Genomic DNA, 17,423 nt, shown 5'->3' with positions numbered 1-17,423 from the left:
TTTTCTTACCATCTCAGAGGCAGTTACTGTTCGAACCAGCCACTTCGATAATGATACCTCTGTACTGAGTGTAGAGATCCCGCTATGTCTCCGATTTCAAGGTTAATTATAGGTAACTACTTGGTTCCTGGTTTCGAGGCCTCGACGCTGTCGTCATCGCGCCGCTGGACCAAGCCGTAAGAAGGCAAGCCGCAAAAGTGGCCAAGCATGTCAAGGGTACTACCTGGCCGAAACCTCAGTCGCGCTTGGCTCAGGAGAGCAAGGGGCTCGGGAGTGGCGGAGCAGTGAATCTGACGCACGCAAATTTCGTCTTGACAGGCAAAGGCAGACCACCTGCAACAATGCCTACATGATTTCTTATGACAAGCTCACGCGTGCTGTGTCCGATTGGCCCACCGACTTTTGTCTCTACTGTGAACCTCACTTTGGGCCTCGACCAGGGCGAGCTCAACAGAAGTACGGAGTATCGAGAATGTCCGTGTTTTGTGTTCATGGCACATGTGTACACGGCTCTGCAGCCACAGCTGCCCTGCCGGGGTTCAAGTGGACCTCAAGGCGAGTGAGGGTTCATTGGCAAGAGGGAAGCCCTACACAGTAGTGGTGGAGCCTGATGAAAATATGTACTGTGTAAGTCTGAGAAGTGCTCTGATAACTGCAGGTGAGATGTATTCTCAATTGAGGTACGCTTTTCAAATCATTGATGATACAAGAAAACGAAAGTTCACTTACCTTATCTGTAAGAGTCGTGTTGTCACCATTGTCTGCTACGGTATTCCTGTCCGTATGTATGGGATTTCAATTCCTGCCCGTACAGTGTGGCAGCACCGTGCTTGCTGGTCAGTTGGCCGCCGTTCCCCTTTCCAGAAGCTTTGGCTGGGCTGCAGTCACCCCTGTCGTGGCCAACAAATCACTGCTGGGCCCTGTGAAACATACCCAATCCTGAATGCCTCCTTTTTCCTCACGTTTCCCTGTTCCTGCTCCCTCCACAACCTGAAATCTCCCCTTGGCCGGACTCTTATTCTTTCCCTTGGTTACTCTTGACACTCGCTCGCAATCTTTCATCTTCCCACCTCTCGTTTTGGGTCATCATTTGAAGGATTTCCTGGGGTTGTGCAGCGGCACCAGTTCCAGCGGCAAACCGACCATCGTGCCGTGAGCCGCCAGCCAATCCTTGCCAGCCGACACACACGAGACACGACACCTGGGGCAAGCCTGGCGGGAAAAGAACCGATATTGTCCATCATTTAATACGCAAGGAGGACGAGCATTCTTGGAACGACAAACGACAGCGTTCGAAGAAGAGTTCTGGGGGGCGACCGTCGTCTCTATTAAGGTTCGGATTAGAGCTGCACAGGTCCTCTGTCAAAGGTCGATTGGGCCGTCACTGCCAGCGCTTTCGACTTTCGACCGCATCTCTCGGCCAACACCACAACCCTACGCCCCACCGCGCCCCCAACCGCTCATCGCGAGTGTTGTGCATCAACAATTGCGGCCTCTAGTCAGAAACGGCACCGGTTTTAAACACTCCGCTCGCTGATGGTTTCTCTCGTTTTCCATGACTGATTGATCGGTAAGTTAGGAGATGAGAGTTTGCAGCGTCCTGCTGGCCTTGGTATTTGTCATTCGACAACTAACCCTTATCTCGCACCACAGACGCTAGGCTGAGCATGTCGGGATACCAACACGGCCAGGGTCAAGGCCAAGGCCAAGACCACGGCCATCACGACTACGATGACGGCTACGGCCATCCTGGCGGCAATACCGACTCGTATTATCAGGACGACCAACAGTACTACGACCATAACCGCGGTGGACAACAACAGGGCGAAGGGTACTATGACGAGTCGTATGTCGCGAAGCCTACCTTTCTGTGCATTCACCGTGCTTGCATTGACACCTCGCAGTGGTTATTACAATGCGGACCCCAACAACCCCTACCACCAGGACGGCGGATACTATGACAACCAAGATCAGTACCACGACGACTACTACAACAACAACGATGGCTACTATGACCAGGGCTACGACCGCGGCGGCTACGGGAACGGTCACGGCCATCGAAATGGAGCGGAGGACGACTCCGAGACATTCAGTGACTTCACCATGCGCTCCGATATGGCCCGGGCTGCCGAGATGGACTACTATGGGCGCGGCGACGAACGCTACGACAGCTACAATGACGGCCATGGGGGCGGTAGGGGGTATCGGCCGCCTTCCTCACAAATTTCATACGGCGGCAACCGGTCATCAGGCGCGTCAACCCCGAACTATGGCATGGATTACGCCAATGTCCTTCCCGCCGGCCAGCGTTCGCGTGAGCCGTACCCCGCCTGGACGTCCGACGCTCAGATTCCCATCTCGAAAGAGGAAGTGGAAGACATCTTCCTTGATTTAACGGCCAAGTTCGGTTTTCAGCGCGACAGCATGCGGAACATGTACGACCATTTCATGACGCTCCTCGACTCTCGCGCCTCGCGTATGACGCCGAATCAGGCGCTCCTCTCCCTCCACGCTGATTACATTGGTGGCGACAATGCGAATTACCGGAAATGGTACTTCGCTGCCCACCTGGATCTAGACGATGCTGTTGGTTTTGCCAATATCAAAGGCAAAGGCCGAAAGAAGAGTAAGAAGAACAAGAAATCGGATCCACAGAATGAGGCCGAGGCTCTTGAGGACTTGGAAGGTGACGACTCTCTCGAGGCTGCCGAGTACCGCTGGAAGACGAGGATGAACCGCATGTCTCAACATGACCGCGTTCGCCAGCTCGCGCTTTACCTCCTATGCTGGGGAGAGGCCAATCAGGTCCGCTTCATGCCAGAGTGTTTGTGTTTCATTTTCAAGTGCGCCGACGATTACTTGAACTCGCCGGCGTGCCAGAATCAGGTGGAACCAGTCGAGGAGTTCACCTTTCTCAACAACGTCATCACGCCGCTCTACCAGTACTGCCGGGACCAGGGATACGAGATTTCCAACGGAGTCTATGTTCGCCGCGAGAGGGACCACAACAAGATCATTGGCTACGACGACTGTAACCAACTCTTTTGGTACCCCCAGGGCATTGAGCGCATCGTTCTTCACGACAAAACCAAGCTGGTCGACGTGCCGCCTGCTGAGCGGTACCTCAAGCTCAAAGATGTGGAATGGAAGAAGGTCTTCTTCAAAACATACAAGGAGACGCGTTCATGGTTTCACATGCTCGTCAACTTCAACCGCATCTGGATCATCCATGTATCAATGTTCTGGTTCTATACGGCTGGCAACGCTCCGACGCTCGTTACGCCAAACTATGAGCAGGAGGTTGACAATGACCCCCCGAAGGCCGCTTTTCTTTCCTTCCTCGCGTTCGGCGGCGCCATCGCCGCTCTGATCCAGGTCCTGGCGACTCTCGCGGAGTGGGCCTATGTTCCTCGCAAATGGGCGGGAGCACAGCACTTGACGAAGCGGTTGCTATTTCTCCTTCTCATCTTCGTCATCAATGTTGCTCCAGGAGTTTACATCTTCATGCCGCCGACGTCCGCATATCTTGAGAGGCAGAACACCCAGGTCGCCTTCATCATCAGCATTGTCCATCTCGTCATCGCCATATTGACGTACATCTTCTTCTCCATAATGCCCCTCGGCGGTCTTTTCGGAAGCTACCTGGCCAAAAAATCCAGGAGATATGTTGCCAGCCAGACGTTCACCGCCAGCTACCCGCGCCTCAAGGGCAACGACATCGCCTTGTCCTACGGCATGTGGTTCATCATCTTCATCGCCAAATTCGGAGCGTCATATGGCTACCTGACTCTTTCGATCAGGGATCCAATTCGCTACCTTATGCTCATGGCTCCCACCCGATGCGTTGGCGATACGATCCTCAAAGATTATCTCTGCCGATATCAGCCGCAGATCACTCTGGGTCTGCTCCTCTTCACGGATTTGATCTTCTTCTTCCTGGACACGTACCTTTGGTACGTCCTGGTCAACACGACGGTCTCGGTAGCTCGCTCGTTTTACCTTGGATCTTCCATCTTGACGCCTTGGAGAAACGTTTTTTCCCGGCTCCCGAAGCGCATGTACTCCAAGATTCTGGCAACGACCGACATGGAGATCAAGTACAAGCCAAAGGTGCTCATCTCGCAGATTTGGAATGCCATCGTCATTTCCATGTACCGTGAGCATCTGTTGGCCATCGAACATGTTCAGAAACTCCTTTACCACCAGGTGCCGTCTGAGCAAGAGGGCAAGCGCACCCTTCGCGCCCCGACATTCTTCGTCTCCCAAGACGACAACTCCTTCAAGACCGAGTTCTTCCCCAGTCATAGCGAGGCCGAGCGGAGAATCTCCTTCTTTGCGCAGTCCCTTTCGACGCCCATTCCTGAGCCCCTTCCGGTCGACAACATGCCCACCTTCACTGTCATGATTCCTCACTACAGCGAGAAGATTCTCCTCTCGCTCAGAGAGATTATCCGTGAGGACGAGCCGTACTCGCGCGTCACTCTTCTCGAGTACCTCAAGCAGCTCCATCCTCACGAGTGGGATTGCTTTGTGAAGGACACCAAGATCTTGGCCGACGAGACATCGCAGCTCAACGGTGAGGACGACAAAAACGAGAAGGATACGGCCAAGAGCAAGATTGACGACCTGCCCTTCTACTGCATTGGTTTCAAGTCGTCGGCCCCCGAGTACACTCTCAGGACCCGGATTTGGGCGTCGCTCCGCTTCCAGACCCTGTACCGCACCGTCTCTGGCTTCATGAACTACAGTCGGGCCATCAAGCTTCTCTACCGCGTCGAAAACCCGGAGGTCGTCCAGATGTTCGGCGGGAATTCGGACAAGCTCGAACGTGAACTGGAGCGCATGGCCCGCCGCAAGTTCAAGCTCATCGTGTCGATGCAGCGCTTCGCCAAGTTCAAGAAGGAGGAGATGGAGAATGCCGAGTTCTTGCTCCGCGCCTACCCGGATCTTCAGATCGCTTACCTGGACGAGGAGCCGCCGCTGGTGGAAGGCGAAGAGCCCCGCCTCTACTCTGCCCTCATCGACGGCCATTCCGAGATCATGGAGAACGGGATGCGCCGGCCTAAGTTCCGAATTCAGCTCTCTGGCAACCCGATCCTCGGTGACGGCAAATCAGACAACCAAAACCACGCCCTCATCTTCTACCGCGGCGAGTACATCCAACTCATTGATGCCAACCAGGACAACTATCTCGAGGAGTGTCTCAAAATTCGAAGCGTCCTCGCCGAGTTTGAGGAGATGAAGACCGACAATGTATCGCCGTACACGCCCGGAGTCAAGAACGTGACCAATTCTCCCGTCGCCATTCTGGGCGCTCGCGAGTACATCTTCTCGGAGAATATTGGCATCCTCGGTGATGTGGCCGCTGGCAAGGAACAGACGTTTGGCACTCTGTTTGCGAGAACTCTTGCCCAGATTGGTGGCAAGCTCCACTATGGTCACCCCGATTTCCTCAACGGTATCTTCATGACGACCCGTGGCGGTGTGTCCAAGGCGCAAAAAGGTCTCCATCTCAACGAGGATATCTACGCCGGTATGAACGCTCTCCTGCGCGGCGGTCGCATCAAGCACTGCGAATACTACCAGTGCGGTAAAGGTCGTGATCTGGGCTTTGGCTCCATTCTCAACTTCACGACTAAAATCGGCACGGGCATGGGCGAGCAGATGCTCTCCAGAGAGTACTATTACTTGGGAACACAGCTGCCGCTCGACCGCTTCCTTTCGTTCTACTATGCTCATCCGGGTTTCCACGTCAACAACATGTTCATCATGCTGTCGGTGCAGCTCTTTATGATTTGCCTGCTCCAGATTGGCGTTCTCCGGCATGAGACGATTCCTTGCGACTACGACCGGCGGGTTCCTATCACAGATGAACTGTTCCCAACGCGCTGCTCCAACACAGATGCCCTCATGGATTGGGTCTATCGCAGTATCCTGTCCATCTTCTTCGTGTTCTTCCTCTCCTTCGTTCCTCTGGTCGTCCAGGAAGCGTCGGAGCGCGGCCCGCTGCGCGCCCTGACCCGTTTCGCCAAGCAGTTCTGCTCCTTCTCACCATTCTTCGAGGTCTTCGTCTGCCAGATCTACGCCAACTCGGTGCAGCAGGACATCACTTTCGGAGGGGCCAGGTACATCGGCACTGGACGTGGCTTCGCCACGGCCCGCATTCCGTTCGGGGTACTCTACTCGCGGTTTGCGGGACCGTCCATCTACTTTGGCGCCCGCGTACTTATGATGCTGCTCTTTGCCACCGTGACAGTCTGGCAGGCGGCTCTCGTCTACTTTTGGGTTTCGCTGGTGGCTCTGGTTGTCTCGCCGTTCCTCTACAATCCTCACCAATTCGCCTGGAACGACTTCTTTATCGACTATCGCGACTATCTCCGTTGGCTGTCTCGTGGTAACTCGCGCTCACATGCGTCGTCATGGATCGCGTTTTGCCGCCTCTCCCGTACGAGGATCACTGGATACAAGCGGAAAGCGCTGGGTGACCCGTCGGCCAAGATGTCGGGCGACGTTCCCCGGGCCGCCATTACCAACATCTTCTGGGCCGAGATCTTCTCGCCTCTCTGCCTTGTGGCGGTGACGCTGATACCCTATCTCTTCATCAACGCTCAAACGGGTGTCAAGGAGGCTACAAAGAACGAAGGAAAAACCATCGCGGAGACTGCGGCGCTCATACGCATCGGCATCGTCGCCCTGGCACCCATAGTTATTAATGCTGGCGTCCTGTTGGTCTTTTTCGCTATGGCTTGCTTCATGGGTCCTCTCCTGAGCATGTGCTGCAAGAAGTTTGGCTCCGTCCTTGCGGCGATTGCCCATGCCATTGCAGTTATTCTGCTCCTCGTCTTCTTCGAGGTCCTCTTCTTCCTGCAGGGATTCCGTTTTGCGCCGACGCTCCTGGGCATGATCGCGGTTGTGGCCATCCAGCGCTTCGTCTTCAAGTTGATCGTCTCCCTCGCGCTTACAAGGGAGTTCAAAACGGACCAATCCAACATCGCTTTTTGGACGGGCAAGTGGTACTCGATGGGTTGGCACTCGGTCTCCCAACCTGCGCGCGAGTTTCTGTGCAAGATCACCGAGCTTACCATGTTTGCCGCCGATTTCGTTCTCGGCCACTTCATCTTGTTCCTCCTGTGCCCGGTCATCCTGATTCCTCAGGTTGATAAGCTGCACTCAGTGATGCTCTTCTGGCTGCGTCCAAGGTATGTCTCATACCCCGACCTTCCCATTGCAAATACTAGTCCGGAGCGCATGACTAACAAGCCATACTCTAGTCGACAAATCCGTCCGCCAATTTACTCAATGAAGCAGACAAAGTTGCGGAGGAGACGGGTGATTCGCTACGCCATCCTCTATTTTGTCCTGCTTGTCGTCTTCCTTGCGCTCATCGTCGGGCCGTCCGTCGGTAGCAGGTTTATCGACTTGGAAAAGATGAGCTTGCCCTCTATTTTGAAGCAGCAACACCTGCTCCAGCCGAGCCTGGACCACGACGATACTCGGGGCACGCTAGTCACCGGCACCGGGGCCACGGATTACTCAGGTATCATGGCGTGGACGAGGACTGCGACGGCGACGCTGAAGACGACGGCGAAGGCCACGACGACGTCTAGGAGGAATTAAATCAAAAGGGGGGGTATGGTGCTTCTTCCTTTCTCCGGAGGAGGGAGTAGGGGAATGGGGCTTTTCGTGGGAAAACGCGGATGAATAGAAAGGGGGTTGCTCTGGTTTTGTACACTGTTTAATATGCCTGGCATGTCGGGACCGCTCGAATCTCCTGGAAGGCGGATACACTACCTACACATGCGTCACACGCGGTCTCCTTTTCTTTCTTTTTCTCCTCACTTTTGGGAAATTGATTTAGGGCAAGTCTTGATGAACTCAGTTTCAGGTCGTTCAATATTGTATTCGGTTGGTGTCTTGTGTATTTCGCTCTCTTTCGTGTGCTACTAAAGTGCATGGAATCCGCATGCTCCTGTCTCCATCATCGGCTGGTGACGATCACCAGGTGCAAGCAACCTCGTCCCACCGCGATACCGCTCGAGTACCTTCTGCCCACTCCGAGGTCTTCCGGATGCAACGCCTGGACTGGCCGTCAAAGTAAAAGTGTCCTCGCTGATTACCCCAATCCATACAGATTTGGTTCATGGCCGGAACGTCGGGCGGATCCCGGCAACCCTCGTTCGCATCAATCCAGTATGACCCGTACGCAGTGTACCATGTGGAGGCTCTGCTATCGCACCGCGCAAAACATTCGGTCCTCGCGATCATATAGTCGGCCGTAGCGAAAGACGCAAGACAACTGAGGACTGCGAGGGTGCGGAGGCGCATCTTGACGGGGAATATGAGGACCTTCCTAGAATAGCAACATGAATCAGATGGACTGGGGCTTGAAATTGGTAATGAAGTCAGTGAGTCACGTACTGCTTCGACCTCACTTAACGATGGGACCGTGCTGTGTTTGATATGGAAGGGAGTCTTTGCTTAACTCGATGTTGCTGGGCAAGCCTGAGAGGCACTGTAAGTGATCTCGTGCTCCTGCCAGGCTGAACTCAAAGTTGCGAGAGATGTCTCGCCTTTCATGCTTGAGTATTGCGTTACTTTTCTGTCTTTTACCTACGAACACTTACGAACATGTAATGAGAACCAACAGCAGATAGTCAATCAAACATCATGAACCAGGACCTTGGGGGTGAAGTTGATGCATCTATATCATGCACGCCCATGCACTGCCAACACCACATACATCGAGAACCAACAGCAGATAGTTTAATCAATAACGGAGCTTAGGGAGCTAAGTTGATGCATCATGCAGATCTACGGTCAATGATAGGCCGTCCTTCTTACTTAGGTAGTCTCCCCCCTTCTAAGCGACACTTGAATCCAGCTCAACATTAGCATGATCGAGCATCACTCAGGCAGACTGAGGTCTGGGGGCTACTATGATAGGGTGCCAGTATGAGCAGGGTAAACGAGTTACTCGGCAACGAGCATTGGGTGAGCGCGACGGCGGCGACAATCGTCAACGACGGTGCATTGGCCATAGTGACGGAAATTGCGGAAGCCCGGGCCGAGTCCACGTATGTGCTGATCCCTTTCACTGGGCTACCTTAGCTTCTGCAGACTCAAACGCAATCTGAAGTTTGAACTGACACACCCCTCCTTCGCAGCCCCTCAACCAACGCCGCTATCTCACGCTCAACGGACCCCGACCCGCCAGAAAACGCCAACGGACCGTCGGCCCTTTGCTATCGTTGGATGGTACATCTTGAAAAATTTCCAACAAAAAGGGCTGCCTGTTGCATAGTCCCGCGTCCAGTATACCGTAAAATGCGAGGCGTTCTCTGGGAGCTAGTTGTTGGTGATGAGAAACTTTGTCGTGCAGTTGAGCATGCAAGCGTTCACCCGCAATATCGAGTGGCTTTGCCAAGGGTGGCTGAAGGGTCTTCCCGCTGCGGAATGCTTTCCGGTTGGTGAGATTTTGCCAACCCGGGAGCTTGGCGCCTTCGAGAGATCAACATCAGTTGGCTTTATGCCGCGTTGCAGGCTTGAGTGACATTAAAATCAACGTCGGTTAACGCTTTTGGGCCTTCAAGCATATTGGGCCTTCAAGCATATTGGGCCTTCAAGCATATTGGGCCATTGCCGACTCTCTCCTTCATGCTCATCCATAGTTCAAAATCACTCAACAAGGGCGTGGCGCCGCTCGGTCCGCCATTAGTTCTTCGGTTGCGAATCCCCAAGTTGCCAACCCCAAGTATCGTACAGTATTAACTTCGAGCGCTGCATCAATGTGGGAGAAGAGGGCCTTCTCTGATTCCCCCCTCCTGATTGCTTCCCGGCCCTTCTGCAGGCCTTCAAGTAACAGATGGTTGACGTATCCCACGCTAGTAGAGACTGCATTCTGTCGGTCCTCGATTAGCTCAAGTGGTTACACTGATCCACGGGATTTAGCGAAACCTGCAGTGGCAGCTCTGTGATTTCTGCGCGGATGGAGCGCTCGGAATAGGAGGTTTCTTTGAGTGTCTTTGGTTTGCCACGAGTGATAGGGCTAATGCATGGAGCCACCTCAATGACTCAGTTGTTGGCTTTCTGCCCACAAATGCCACATCGTGACGGCGGATTGACAACCAACGGGCCGCAGAGGTTACTCTGCATGGGCATACCGGACGAGATATCAAATGTATTTTATTTTGAATTGTTGATCATCGCGATTATAGCATTGTAGTGGCTAGTGTGTAATGCCCCTGACAATAACTATATCCGAGAAGCGTTTAGGTACCTAAGGAGCTGTCTCGTTGTAACAGCTCGTAGGCCTGTATTTCAAATCAACCCTGATCCTTTGGATCATTCTCAGCTCTGTATAGGCGACCTGTAAGATGAGTATTGAAACCTCAAGAAACCCGAGACTAGGGTATCAATACGAGCCTAGTTGGGTGCAACGTCTTCGTCGTCAAGTGGCACTCTAGCCGGAATCAATCCATGTTGATGTCTGTGGAGGAGGAAAATTTCCTGCAGCCAGAACTGCAGCCTTTGATCCGGTGTACTTGAAGACGATTGTAGCCCGGGGGTAAGCTCAAGATCATAAAACGTTAAGGCCTTCTATCAAGTCCGTCACTTGATTTCAATTACTCAGCAGCGCTACCAGCAGAATCACCAGCATTGCCTTGCAAGCAGCACCACACAAAACACCATTAATCTCACCTAACTTGTGGTTCAGACAGTACGTACCGATTTAACTCACCACCTAGTGGGAATTGTCCTAACCACTCTACTTGACGCAGCCCCAAGATGCGCCTCCCTACTGCTGCTACCTACCTTATCGTCGCCCAGCTTGTCACTCTCGCTGCGGCGGATTAGATGCGGGTAACGACCATGTGTCATCCTACCAGTTGCGATTCCGAAGGATACTGGTATACGGCCTTTGGCAGCTATCGAATTGATGCCAACGAAGGTTGTCGGGATCCCCCAGACGTCCCAAGCATGAACACAATCTGCATGGATTGGGGAAACAAAAGGGGCCATTTCTACTTCGACGGTCAGGCCAAGCGCTGTATAAGAATGACATCGGACACTCCGTTCGGTTGCGGCCCGGGCGCTACTTGTGCGTTCTCTAATTGGGACGAGGTTTCCTGCACCTGGTGATTGGTAACCGTGACCGGAATAAGAATGAGCTTTGAGGGAGCACTTTTGGTGTATCTAGCGTGTACCTTGGCAACCAAGACATTCCATTTCAACACAATCATCTGGCTGGCAGACCAAGGCTATGTACGCGGAGAACGCCGCCATTCCCACCCAATCCGCGCAGCAGGGCAATAGCCAATTCACGACGCCGAGATGGAAGGCCTTAAGTATGTTGCCTGTACGTACATCAAGAGCCACGTCCTCAACGACGAGACGCTTCAACAATACCGCCTGCGTCAGGTACTGTGCCAGCAAGGGCTTCGCTGTTGCGGGCACCGAGTACTCCACGGCCGGCGAGTGCTTCTGCGGTAACGCGCTGTCGTCGCTCGAGAAGCTCGACGAGCAAAGGAGAGCTCAAAGGCCCCCATCGTCCCTCATCGCATCCGCTTGATACGAGTATCCGGTTGCCGGAATCATTGATGAGCCATTCCTCGATCCTTTGCACGCCTTGCCTCTCCTTCCACTGTCTCCTGGATATGCTTCCGCCAGAGACAGCGAGACAACTGTTTGTCGCGACAGCAGCCCCAGTCATGGTTTATGCTGCTAGCATTTAAATATAAGGAGAGAAGAAAAATGGATGACGAAAAGGATAGGACTAGCAAAAGCTCACCAGGTAGCCCCCTTACCCTGGTGGTAGGGAGGTACTGACGTACGCCGACTACGAGAATCCCCTGATGTTGGTGGGGAATTTACTTCGGGATTAGGCGAGGAGAGAACCCCAACCTAATGTGAAGAAATGGCGGCAGATGAGAATCGAACTGAGAACGTGCAGATTGAAGGCGAAGCTTTTACAACTACGCTACCAAAATGCCTACCCTCATCTTCAGTCAAAAACTAGTGGCGAGCTTGGCCATTAGACGGATCTGTATACGGAATACTTGCTACGCCCTAATGCCGGCTGGGGGCCATATCTGAAAGCGTGGAATTTGCCGCGATTTCCCCTGAAAATTGTGGGTCTAACCATGCGCACGAGCAATCCTGCCGCTTCGGTCGGTGACGGCGCGACACCATTCCCGAAGCTCCCGCCGCTCGTCTTTCTCAATACTTAGCTGGACGATTTCACGGCAACACGCTCAGCATCGTCCAGGAAATCGCATTTTCTCAGACCATACGCGTCGAATTTGCTCGAACCGTCGAACCGCATCGCACGACAGACATCTGCCACTGCGGATTCTGGATCTCCTCTTCTCGAACGTAACCGACGACGACAAAACACGGCCCGCGGAAATTCACCGAGATGGACCTGCACGAGGTGCAGGCGCACCTGAACGTGTGGCTCCAAGATGCCGCAGTTACTTTCCAGAAAGTGCCTGGCTCGGCCGTTCTCATCCGCTATGTCCGCTCGAGTTATCAGAATGACCCTGTGCGCTCGGCCATCGAGCTGGTCCTGGTTATCTTCTTCATCCGGTACTTGATGGCGCCGAGCTACTCGACGTCGAAACAGAATTATGTCAAGCTGACCGAGGATGTGAGTGTCTCTGATCCTGGCAAGGAGACACGGGAAAGGGCAGAGGAGAACAGGGAGGGGGCTGACCATAAGGAATAATAGGAGATCGATGAATTAGTCGGGGAGTGGACGCCGGAGCCTCTTGTGGCTCCCTTGGCGGCGCACGAGCAGGCTGAGCTGGATAAGTTGCCTGTGATTGTCGGGTAAGCAACTTCGAAATATGGGAGTGGAGGTTGGCATGGAGGCTGACAAAAGTAGACCGACGGGCCCAAAGTCCAAACTCGCCAACGGAAAGACGGTCACGAATCTCGCGTCGTACAACTTCTACAACTTCAACGCAAACGAACAGATCAAGGAAAAAGCCATCCAGACCCTGCGCACCTACGGCGTCGGACCCTGCGGGCCGCCCCAGTTCTACGGCACCCAGGACGTGCACCTCAAGACCGAAGCCGACATTGCCTCGTACTTGGGCACCGAGGGCTGCATTTTCTACGCGCACTCCTTCTCGACCATCTCGAGCGTGATCCCGTCGTTCTGCAAAAGAGGAGACATCATTGTCGCCGACAGGGGCGTCAATCTCTCGATCCGGCGCGGCCTCGAGCTCTCGCGCAGCAACATCAAGTGGTACAACCACAACGACCTGGAGGACCTTGAACAAATGATGCGCAAGGTGGCAAAGGAGCAGGCCGTCAAGAAGCTGACGCGGCGATTCATCGTCACCGAGGCGCTGTTTGAGACGACGGGGGAGATCAACAATCTGCCTAAGCTGGTATGGCTATCTGTCAAAGTTATCTTTGAGGTTTACCCCTGCTGACGGACGCGCAGATTGAATTAAAGGAGAAGTACAAATTCCGCCTCATCCTCGACGAGACGTGGTCCTTCGGTGTGCTGGGCCGCACCGGCCGCGGGCTGACGGAAGCGCAAAACGTGGACCCGACCCAAGTCGACATGATTGTGGGCTCACTCGCCGGGCCCTTGTGCGCCGGCGGCGGCTTCTGCGCGGGAAGCAAGGACGTGGTGGAGCACCAGAAGGTCACGTCGACGGCTTACACCTTCTCGGCCGCGCCGTCGGCCATGCTGGCTGTCACGGCCAGCGAGAGCATTAATCTCTTGCAGTCAAACCCAGAGATTTTGCTGCAGTGCCGCGAGAACATTCGGCTTATGCGCGCTCAGCTTGATCCCAGGAGTGACTGGGTCGTGTGCACCAGCGCGCCGGAGAACCCGGTCATGTTGCTGGTATTTAAGCCCGAGGTTGTCAAGGCGAGGAGGTTGAGTGTGGAGGACCAGGAGAGGTTGATGCAGGAGTGTGTTGATGAGGTAATTTCCCATTTTCTCCTCCCGGTTCTCTCACCTCTTCTGTTCCCTCACTGTCATTTCTGCCGTCCAGCTGTGCTGACCGACTCTCGCAAAAGGCGCTTGCAAACGGCGTGCTCATCACCCGCCTCAAGTCCCTCCCCATCCTGCACCACTCCTCCATCCTCAAGGACGGCGCCGCCCACTCGGTGGCGCCGGCGCTCAAAGTGTGTGTCACGTCGGCGCTGTCCAAGAAGGACGTCGAGAAGGCTGGCGTCACCATCAGGCATGCCATCACCAAGGTCATGACCCGCAAGACGAATAACAAACTGGGCGTGCCGGCTGCGTAAGGCGGCGAAGGGGCTTTACAAGCGGGGAATTGGGTGTGCTATGGGCAAATGGACGGCGTTGGGCGGGCTGCGGGCTGGTCGGGTTATCAATAGAGTTGTGTGAATAGCTTCCAGTGTGATGTCACTAGAGGCAGGGAGGGCGCACGTATAATAATGATGGGCCTATGTAGTATGCCGCCGACAAAGGCTGGCAGGTAATATCTTAATGATCTTAGGAGGTGTAAATGTATGGGATCATCAAGGGAGGAGGAAGCGTGTCTCCTCGAGAATGAGCATAATCCCAGCTAACACATCGTCTTGATTTGCTCTTCAGCGGTAGTTCGAATGCTGAGAGATGCTCATATTAGTCGACCAGTCGACCCGGCAGGCACCGCCATCTTTCCATTTGGAGGATCCTGACTCTGGTGGGCTGTGTCTCTCGTCTCTACTTCTTCGGAGACGCCTGGGTCGGATTCTGTAATGCCTGCAGCGAGCATTTGGAGCTGTCACCAACTGTAAGATTTTTGATACTCGGAGACATGTACTGGTGAGCAATCTGTAACCATCAACATGGACAATACAAAGCTCTGACTGTTAGGATCGTAGCAAGGTATCCATCTCTGTCATGGTCTTTCTGTACCTACGTATCCCAGAATATCCAGAAACCAATGTAGCACGGAGCAGGGTATTCGAACCAAATAACCACCCAATATCGTCTCCTGAAACATGCTTAAGCCGTCTTCCCCTTCAGCTCCCCGCTCTCATGTCCACTTCCAGTCTCCTCCTTGACCAACTCGTGGGCAGCAGCACGCTCGTCCGCAGCAACAACAACCTCATCATCCAGCTCAAGCGGCAGGGTCAGGTTAAGCACGACCGTCACAACAGCCGTAACCACATAGCCCGTCTCCATAACCAGGCTAATGGCATCCAGGAAACCCTGCAGCGCCCTGTCGTCGCCGGCATAGGTAAACACGTGACTAAAGTACTCCGGCACCAGCGTCGCGCCGTAGCCAAGCGCCAGCCCCGCGGTCAGAATAAACCGGTTGCGGCGGTTGAAGGGGACGCCCTTGGCGATGATGGCCATGCCCGACACGGCGACAGCACAAAACAAAAACGTCGTCATGCCGCCCAGCACGGGGGCCGGGATCGCGACGAGCGCGGCGGCAAACTTGGCAAAGATGCCCGCGACGACCAGGAACAGGCAGCAGCAGTAGCCGGCGGAGCGGTTCGCGCAGCGGGTGAGGGCGATGACACCGTTGTTTTGGGCGAAGGTAGTCATGGGCGTGATGGTGGCGAGCGCGGCCAGCAGGCCGTTGATGCCGTCGGCCAGGACGCCGCCCTGGATGCGTGACTCGTAGAGCTTGCCGTCGACCTCGAGGCGCGACACGTCGCAGGTCGCGGTGATGTCGCCGATGGACTCGCACGCGCAGATGATGAAGACGGCCATCAGGGGCAGGACTAGTGGCCCGTAGATGGAGAGCTTGAAGGTGTGCACCCAGATGAAGGATACCGCGGGCGCGGAATCGATGCCGGACCGGTCGAAGTAGCCGCATGCGGCCGCGATGATGCAGCCTGTGAGCAGGCCGATGACGACGCTGATGGATTTCATGATGGGCGAGCCGAAGCGCTCGCAGAGGATGATGGTTAGGAAAACGGAGAAGCCCAGGCCTGGGAACGTCAATATCATTCTGGGAAACAAAAAGGTTAGGTTGTAACCAGGGGAAGGGCATACCAAGGTACTCGGCCGACCCCCAGGGCAGGGCGTGCGGCGCGGCGATGTTCGGACAAGCTGCAAAAAACTCGGGCGGGTTCGCGTCGGCGCACAAGCCGCTGCCGCCAGCCCAGTTCTTGAAGCCCGACCCAATTAGGTTGATGCCAATCAGCATGACGGTCGGGCCGGTCACGATGGGTGGGAAGATGCGCAGCATGACCTTGGGTGGCATGAATGAGATGAGGATCTCGAGGAGCGCGCACACGGCGGCCGTGCCCAGGATGGCCCCGTAGGCGTCTGGGCACGGCAGCGGGGTGCCGTCTTCGGCCGACGGGCAGAAGCCGTTGGCGTACATCTGACTGAAGGCGCCCGAGGCGACGGGGATGATGGCAAACGAAATGCCGACGACCGAGATGAGGCCTGTGCCGACGTAGTAAGGGGTCTTGAGGATGCGGAATCTGGTAATCTGGATGGCAGACAGAAGGCCCGAGACGATTAGGGCGGTGGAAACGAGGTATTGGGTCTGTTCGGTGCTGAGGTTGACGCCGCCGGCGCCGGCCATGATGATGGGCGGCGTGATGATGCCGGCCAGCATGGCGAGTGCATGTTGGAAGCCGAGGATCAGGGCCAGCACGACGGGCATGCGGTCGTTCAAACCAAAGAAGGGTGGCGGCCGGTCCGGCTTCTTCATGAACGGAAGATTGGGACGGAAGAGGAACGCATAGTCGTAGTTGCCAATGAGGCCCTCTTTGGTGAACAATGTCCTCTTGACGCCGTGTATCCGGTCGCCGAGCGTCCGCTTCGGAGCCGGCTCCGGGACGATTTGGGACGGCCCTTGGTCTTCGTCCATGGAAGCGATGGGGTTGTTCTGCGTCCCCTTGAGGCGAATGCCTGGTCAACAGACGAATTGACTTTCTCGCTACCGCAACGCAACGCCGAGCATTTAAATGAAACCGTCGTCGAGGACTCAAGGTGTCGTTGACATTTCTTATCTCAACGTATCAATGACAATATCCACCCAGTCACAGGGTGCGGAGAGGCGAATGTGGAGTCCACACACGACTCGGACCTTCAGAAAACGGTTAGGATGCGTGGGAAAGCTGTCTGCTCTGCCAACCTTTGCCCTGGTTTCCAGTCTGGGGATCGAGCTCTGCAATGGTCACTCAACGGAGTGGACCGGGTAAAAACCGGAGTCCACCGAGTGCCACTGTCATTCCCGAGAGTCGAGCCCGGTTCGGATGGTGGACGCAGATAGCAGTCGCCGCATCCGGCGTGAAGCGGGACATAGTGTAATCAAGGTATAGACATGCTGACACCGCGATTGTTATTATCCCAATAGCCATATCTCCGACTCTGCTGAGCCCGCTATCAATTGCGTGTGGGTTCTGCTTCTTGGCCATGGCCATGGAGATGGGATGTTAATGGCGACTGTAGATCGATTCGTATGGCCGAGAGAGCGATCTCT

The 17,423-nt window shown here is 54.8% G+C and overlaps 7 protein-coding genes across 7 annotated transcripts; 5 read left to right on the top strand and 2 right to left on the bottom strand.

The window, feature by feature from the left end:
- Positions 1 to 1,667: 1,667 nt before the first annotated feature.
- N657DRAFT_680526 (glycosyltransferase family 48 protein) lies at positions 1,668 to 7,617 on the top strand (the record flags this gene model as incomplete). Its single annotated transcript, XM_062796298.1, has 3 exons — positions 1,668 to 1,846; positions 1,905 to 7,199; positions 7,272 to 7,617. 3 exons carry the CDS (start codon positions 1,668 to 1,670, stop codon positions 7,615 to 7,617), a joined length of 5,820 nt encoding a protein of 1,939 aa, XP_062648342.1.
- A 261-nt stretch (positions 7,618 to 7,878) lies between these two features.
- Positions 7,879 to 8,636, bottom strand: N657DRAFT_644809 (uncharacterized protein). The gene is made up of 2 exons (XM_062792831.1): positions 8,419 to 8,636; positions 7,879 to 8,350 (listed from the first exon to the last, which is right to left on the bottom strand). The coding sequence occupies exon 2, from the start codon at positions 8,323 to 8,325 to the stop codon at positions 7,996 to 7,998; it is 330 nt and encodes a 109-aa protein (XP_062648341.1). The 5' UTR covers positions 8,326 to 8,350; positions 8,419 to 8,636; the 3' UTR covers positions 7,879 to 7,995.
- A 62-nt stretch (positions 8,637 to 8,698) lies between these two features.
- Positions 8,699 to 9,238, top strand: N657DRAFT_644808 (uncharacterized protein). Its single transcript, XM_062792830.1, has one exon. It carries the CDS (start codon positions 8,953 to 8,955, stop codon positions 9,106 to 9,108), a length of 156 nt encoding a protein of 51 aa, XP_062648340.1. The 5' UTR covers positions 8,699 to 8,952; the 3' UTR covers positions 9,109 to 9,238.
- A 1,319-nt stretch (positions 9,239 to 10,557) lies between these two features.
- N657DRAFT_644806 (uncharacterized protein) lies at positions 10,558 to 11,235 on the top strand. Its single transcript, XM_062792829.1, has 2 exons — positions 10,558 to 10,717; positions 10,779 to 11,235. The coding sequence occupies exon 2, from the start codon at positions 10,870 to 10,872 to the stop codon at positions 11,137 to 11,139; it is 270 nt and encodes an 89-aa protein (XP_062648339.1). The 5' UTR covers positions 10,558 to 10,717; positions 10,779 to 10,869; the 3' UTR covers positions 11,140 to 11,235.
- Positions 11,236 to 11,331: 96 nt separating this feature from the next.
- On the top strand, positions 11,332 to 12,005 carry N657DRAFT_690075 (uncharacterized protein; the record flags this gene model as incomplete). Its single annotated transcript, XM_062797027.1, has 2 exons — positions 11,332 to 11,345; positions 11,419 to 12,005. The coding sequence occupies 2 exons, from the start codon at positions 11,332 to 11,334 to the stop codon at positions 11,567 to 11,569; spliced, it is 165 nt and encodes a 54-aa protein (XP_062648338.1). The 3' UTR covers positions 11,570 to 12,005.
- Positions 12,006 to 12,415: 410 nt separating this feature from the next.
- Positions 12,416 to 14,268, top strand: N657DRAFT_571771 (PLP-dependent transferase; the record flags this gene model as incomplete). Its single annotated transcript, XM_062788829.1, has 5 exons — positions 12,416 to 12,646; positions 12,728 to 12,828; positions 12,884 to 13,394; positions 13,451 to 13,942; positions 14,038 to 14,268. The coding sequence occupies 5 exons, from the start codon at positions 12,416 to 12,418 to the stop codon at positions 14,266 to 14,268; spliced, it is 1,566 nt and encodes a 521-aa protein (XP_062648337.1).
- Positions 14,269 to 14,977: 709 nt separating this feature from the next.
- N657DRAFT_655764 (Xanthine/uracil permease) lies at positions 14,978 to 16,808 on the bottom strand (the record flags this gene model as incomplete). Its single annotated transcript, XM_062794633.1, has 2 exons — positions 14,978 to 15,915; positions 15,980 to 16,808. The coding sequence occupies 2 exons, from the start codon at positions 16,806 to 16,808 to the stop codon at positions 14,978 to 14,980; spliced, it is 1,767 nt and encodes a 588-aa protein (XP_062648336.1).
- Between the last annotated feature and the right edge of the window lie 615 nt (positions 16,809 to 17,423).

The sequence above is a fragment of the Parathielavia appendiculata genome (assembly GCF_033297405.1).
Source record: "Parathielavia appendiculata strain CBS 731.68 unplaced genomic scaffold N657scaffold_5, whole genome shotgun sequence".
Lineage (NCBI taxonomy): Eukaryota > Fungi > Ascomycota > Sordariomycetes > Sordariales > Chaetomiaceae > Parathielavia > Parathielavia appendiculata.
Note: the sequence above shows the minus strand (reverse complement) of the source record. Positions and strands in the feature narration are given on the sequence as shown.